Genomic DNA, 5,672 nt, shown 5'->3' on the forward strand with positions numbered 1-5,672 from the left:
TAAATATAAATACAAAGTTAAAATTTTAGGGTCAGTAAGATTTCTTAATGTTTTAAGAAAGAAAAAGTCTCTTATATTCACCAAGGTAGCATTTATAAAAAACAAAAAACAAACAAAAAAAAAACAGTAATGTTGTTAAATATTATTATAATTTAGAATAGGTGTTTTCTGTGTGAATATATTGTAAATTCGAATTTATTTATGTGATGTAATGCTGAATTTTCAGCATCATTACTCTAGTCTTAAGTGTCACATGATCCTTCAGAAATGATTCTAATATGCTGATTTGCTGCTCAAGAAATTAAAAAAAAAATTTTTTTTGCTGCTTAATTTTTTGTGTGAACTATGCTATACACTTTTAGGGTTCTTTGATAAATAAAAAGTGTAAAAACAAACATATACAAATAAATATAATACATCTTTTGTAACATTATAAAATGCCTTTTCTGTCACTTTTGATCAATTTAACACATCCTTGCTGAATAAAAGTACTAAGTTCTAAAAAATAAAATCTTACTGACCCCAAACCTTTGAATGGTAGTGTACTGTATATATTATGATTGGTGCATGAATTTTGAACTTGTCCTTGATGTGTAAATCTCACAAAACTGTAGAACAAGTTATAAAAAGTATAGAGAAATTATTTTTAATCCAATTTGTGTAAAAAAACCCCCAAAAAACAATCAAATATTGAGTCGAGAAAGATATGTTGAAGGGAAAATTCACCTAAAAACTATCCCTAAAAAAATTGCTTCAAATACTGTTATTACACTGGAAATGCAAGGTAATGTCAGATGCATTAAATTGTGGAATACAGTATCCACACACAGCTGCATACTACACATTTATCATATTCTCTTCATTCAGAACATTTGCATACTTTACATACATAACCGAAATAATAAGAGTAGTATGCACTTCTGAACATTATCTCTATTTCTTGTGTCCTTGGTTGAGGACTGAGCAAATAGCTTTTAATTCTTGGCAGAACATGAAGTGATTATGTTCATCACCCTTCTCTGAACTGTCTCTTATATTTCATTTTCTCCAATGTGCATTTGACAAAATGGCTATTATTCATATAAAACGTACAAATTAAGAGATCTTTGTATGGAAAAGATCTCAATCTAGTTGTCAAGCTGACCTGAAATGCTTTACAGTCTATCTGCCAGTCTCTTCATTTCAAAGTGATGGTGTGATGGTACGTTTAAAGATGCCAGAGGTCAGGCTTGCAGCAGTTTAGGGATAATTGGATTGCAACCACCCCCTGATAGATTTGATTGGATGAGCGAGAATGTTTTAAGTCACTAGGTTGTGGGTGCTGCATGATGTTTTGTATAGAAGCTCGACATCAAAGTAAAAAACTGGGAGCAGGTGGAAACTAAACGGAGTGAAATTCTCGTAATCAGAGAGGCAAACAAGCAGATGAGGCGTTTTCTCCATCTGTCTTCGTGTTTACATTAAACAGCAGCAATGATTTATCTGACTGGTCTTTGAACGTTTCCAAGTGTTTATGCAACTGGTTTTGAAGGCCGCAGGAGTCAGATTATGAAGTTTTTTTTAGCATTTTTGAAAGAAGTCTCTTATGCTCAGTAAAGCTGCATTTATTTGATCAAAAATACAGTAAAAACAGTAATATTGTGAAATATTATTACAATTTAAAATGACAGTTTTTCATTTTAATATTTTATATGAATATTTTAAATGATAATTCATTCCTTTGATAGCAAGTTTGAATTTTCAGCATCATTACTCCAGTCTTCAGTGTCACATGATCCTTCAGAAATCATTCTAATATGCTGATCCGCTGCTCAAGAAATATTTATGTAAGAAATGTTTATGGAGTAATGATGCTGAAAATTCAGCTTTTGCATCACAGGAATAAATTACATTTTTAAACATATTCAAATAGAAAACAGTTAGTTTAAACTATAATAATATTTCACAATATTACTGTATTTTAATCAAACAAATGCAGTCTAACATAAGAGATATCTTTATATAAAATAAATATGAGTGATAGCATAAATGATAGAATATTTATTAGTTATATTATATAAGAGATAATATTAATACAATTATATATAAATAGTATGAATGCAAAAAATATTATATAATATTATTTATATTTCAAACAATGACTGAGATAAAAGGTACAAATTTGATATAGCTTCCACTTCATGTCACCCTGAAAATGCAAGTCAGATGCACTGCATTTTGGGATACAGTGTTTCATGTCATGCGCTCTGTCCACACATTTAGACAAATGTAGTAGTTTATCTGAGAGCTTCATGCATACAGAAAATCTGCATATTGTTCACACTTTCTTACTGCACACTGCACTGCAATAGTAATACTATGGTATGTTGAACTTAGCAAAACTGACACCAGGAAGATTTTTTAAGATAGATTTTGGGTCAGCAACCCAAGTATTGCAGTTCCTGTAATTATTTTTAGCCGATAGATGCTCAGTGTGAACACCCATGGGCCAGATAGGAAGGAAGTGGTATTTTTTCTCTGATCTATAGTTGGAGAATCAAGACTCTCAGCTGCAGCTCACAGTTGGGATTGCATTTATCGTGCCTTTTCTTTCCGAGAAGCCTCCGACTCATTTACTGAATCCGCTGTGCAGTACCTGAATCTTATTTATGCAGATGCTGCAGTTTCACATTGAGGCGAACTTCACACTGGCCTTGTGGTGATCTCTAATAATACCGCCGGTGCTGCTGTGGTTTGACCGTGCCTTTATATGGCTGTGAGTTTAAAGCCAAGAACACGAACCGACAACCAATTAGTGGCAGAAATGTTTTTGATCATGCATTGTTTGAAATCAGTAAACAGATGAGACTAAGGAAATGTAAAAATAAATATATACATATGCACAATTATGCTACCGCACAAAATTCATGGCTAATTAATGTATTGTCTCTTGTGATCTGCGCAATACGCTGATGAACCGGGGTCGTTAAGACTCTTTTTAATCAGTGACCCAACAATCAGAGGCTGATTAACACTCTCCAGATCTCATCAGACGCCCTTGAAATAAAGATGGGCAATTTAGTCAATTTACCGTAAATGAACACATAAAAGTAATTGTCAAGTCCTGCTTTGCACCAAAGCCTGCACGCTATTGGTCAATCTACTTCTTAAATTATAGGAAAAGAAGCCAAAAGCTGGACATTTCAGACAATTTAGAAATCCTCTGAAAAAGAGGACGTATATGGTCACCTTAAATTTGGCCAAAATGAGGTATCTTATCTTCTTGAACCTTTAATGTGTGTCAAAAATGTAGCTGTGCTGTCTATGTAGGTAGCTCACTAGGTTTTCAAACAGAGTCAGTGGATGGATTTAGTTTTGGTGCGATATTGGTGCATTCAGGTCCTCCTGGAAAGTTCATATTTACTAGTTGGGAAGTCGTAATTAATACATCAGGTATGTTTAGATAACTTTGGTCGAGCAGGTTAGCAATGTACCTTTTCCACAATAAATACAGCAAGGTTGTTAATGCCTACAAATTGATGAATAAAAAAAGAATTTGCATTAGTTGTGTTTTTGCTTTTTGATGTTTTTATTCAAGTTATGAAGGTGTCTCTCATTACAATTCGTAACTATTTTACATTTAGGCAAATTGGTGGCTAATTTGTATTGGCTAAATCGTACATTGTTATATGGTTTTGTACAATCTGCTTATGTTAGGTTTAGGGGTAGACCTTCATGCTTATGGTTTTTTTTTTCCTAAAAACCATACATTTCTGTATGATTCACATGGAATAACACGAAATCGCCGCCTTGTAAAATAGCATATAATTTTCTCATGAGATCATGTTGAAGGTGCTGAAAACGAAATTGTTATATAATCTACCATAATTGTAAAATGCCATCGTATTTTGTACATGCAATTTAGCTACTTTTATTTTAAATGAAAAAATAAATAATCTCATAAATTTCACCAAAATTACCGTAAACTACAGATGATGCATCTATTGCGTCTGTCATGCGTTCTCACTGCATCTGACTTTTGATTCATAATTCCAAATTTGTGGTGACGTACTGTACATATGCATTTAAGTCATAAATACTATCTTTTTTGCATGCATATGTGCTTATTTTTTGTTGTGATTCAGTAGTAAGTTCCTACTTCATTTTTTCTATGTTTCATATAAAAAAACTCATACTAACTCAAATCATACATATGATTTAATAACATTATAACAGGAGTAAAAACAAACTCATGTGCATTCAAACCTGAATGATTATTTATTCAGTGGAAAAACATTGCTTGCACAGATAAGAATACTTAAGCACAGCTATTAGTGAATGATAATTTATCTTAACAGAGAGGCGTTACTAAAATATCAAATGAAGGAGACATACAAAGGTGCAAAATCAAATGATTCTTGTTCATCACCCAGCTAAATCAGAAGCTTTAAGTCTGACACTAACTACAACACGTGTCCGGTGAGTAATCCAGGTTAACAGAGTTGTGCTTCACACGTGTGCCATCTGTATCTCCAGATAGCATGAGAACTGTGCACGTCTGCGTGTAACGTTCTCCCTGAGCAGTGCTGTAAACGAGAGCGAACAGGAAAAACAACTAAATTTGACATTCGCGGTCATGGGTGAGGTCTCACTGGGCAACAAGCCAACAGTCTGAGAGCTTGTTTCATCCTGGAAGATGTAGAGCTAAGAGGAAGAGGCTCAGAAAATGACAGCCGTGAACATCAACCGAAGGAACAAAGGCTGAACTTAGACAGGGCTGGCTTCTTCCTGCTCCTGTGGACATCCGATTTTGAATTTCAAAGCTATCTCCGGAGGAAAAGCAATAGGTTGTGTTCCATGCTGACTTCAGGTGCAAGTCTAAGTTTCAGTGAAGAAAAAAAAAAAAAATTTGATTCAGCTATATTGTCCTTGCACTCTTACTGAAAGTTCATAATTTGAAATTGTGGGAGTGGATGCAAATATTTAAAGAAATAGCTCATCCTAATGTAATTTACTCACCCTTTATGATGTTCCAAACTTGTATGAATTGTTCACATAGCACAAGATATTCACTTTTTTCTGATTTAATTTTGGGCTAACATGTTTTTTTTTTTTTTGTCTTGCAGTTCAAGATTTTCTGGTCATGGCAGTGGGCACCGAGGCTGCTGTTCGGTGCAATCTGTATGGGGAATATATCCTCACTCCCCTGCCGGACTGCTTATTCCTGAAGGACATTCAGACTAAGAAAGTGCTATTCAAATGGCCGTACTGTTACGTAAGGAAGTTTGGACAAGACATGGTAAGCTGGGGCATTTTTAAAATACATTAATAAATATCCAAGGGTGCATTAAATTGATCCAAATTTAAAGATATGCCAACAATGTTACAAAAGATTTCTAATTCAAATAATGTATGTTCTTTTGAAATTCTATTCATCAGCCTATTCATATCATATTAGAATGACTTCTGAAAGATCATGCGATACCTGATCGTGTGAAGACTGAGTAATGGCTGCTGATAATTCAGAATGCCATCACAGGAATAAATTACTTAAAACATTTTTTTTTTAAGTCGTAATATCATTTCACAATTTTACAATTTTATCATAAATATTACATAAAAATAAGCTTTGGTGAGCACTTCTTTTATAAAAAGCCTTCTTTAAAATACTACTACTACTACTACTACTACTA

The 5,672-nt window shown here is 33.6% G+C and overlaps 1 protein-coding gene across 1 annotated transcript in view; it reads left to right on the top strand.

The window, feature by feature from the left end:
- The window catches only part of LOC107688562 (uncharacterized), a 19,362-nt gene that overhangs the window by 10,230 nt on the left and 3,460 nt on the right, over positions 1-5,672 (top strand). The window contains exon 4 of the mRNA XM_016486268.1: positions 5,106-5,278. Within this exon, the coding sequence (XP_016341754.1) occupies positions 5,106-5,278 (173 nt within the window). The remainder of the gene's footprint in view (positions 1-5,105; positions 5,279-5,672) is intronic.

Source organism: Sinocyclocheilus anshuiensis, unplaced genomic scaffold (assembly GCF_001515605.1).
Source record: "Sinocyclocheilus anshuiensis isolate Anshui unplaced genomic scaffold, SAMN03320099.WGS_v1.1 scaffold205, whole genome shotgun sequence".
Taxonomy (NCBI): Eukaryota; Metazoa; Chordata; class Actinopteri; order Cypriniformes; family Cyprinidae; genus Sinocyclocheilus; species Sinocyclocheilus anshuiensis.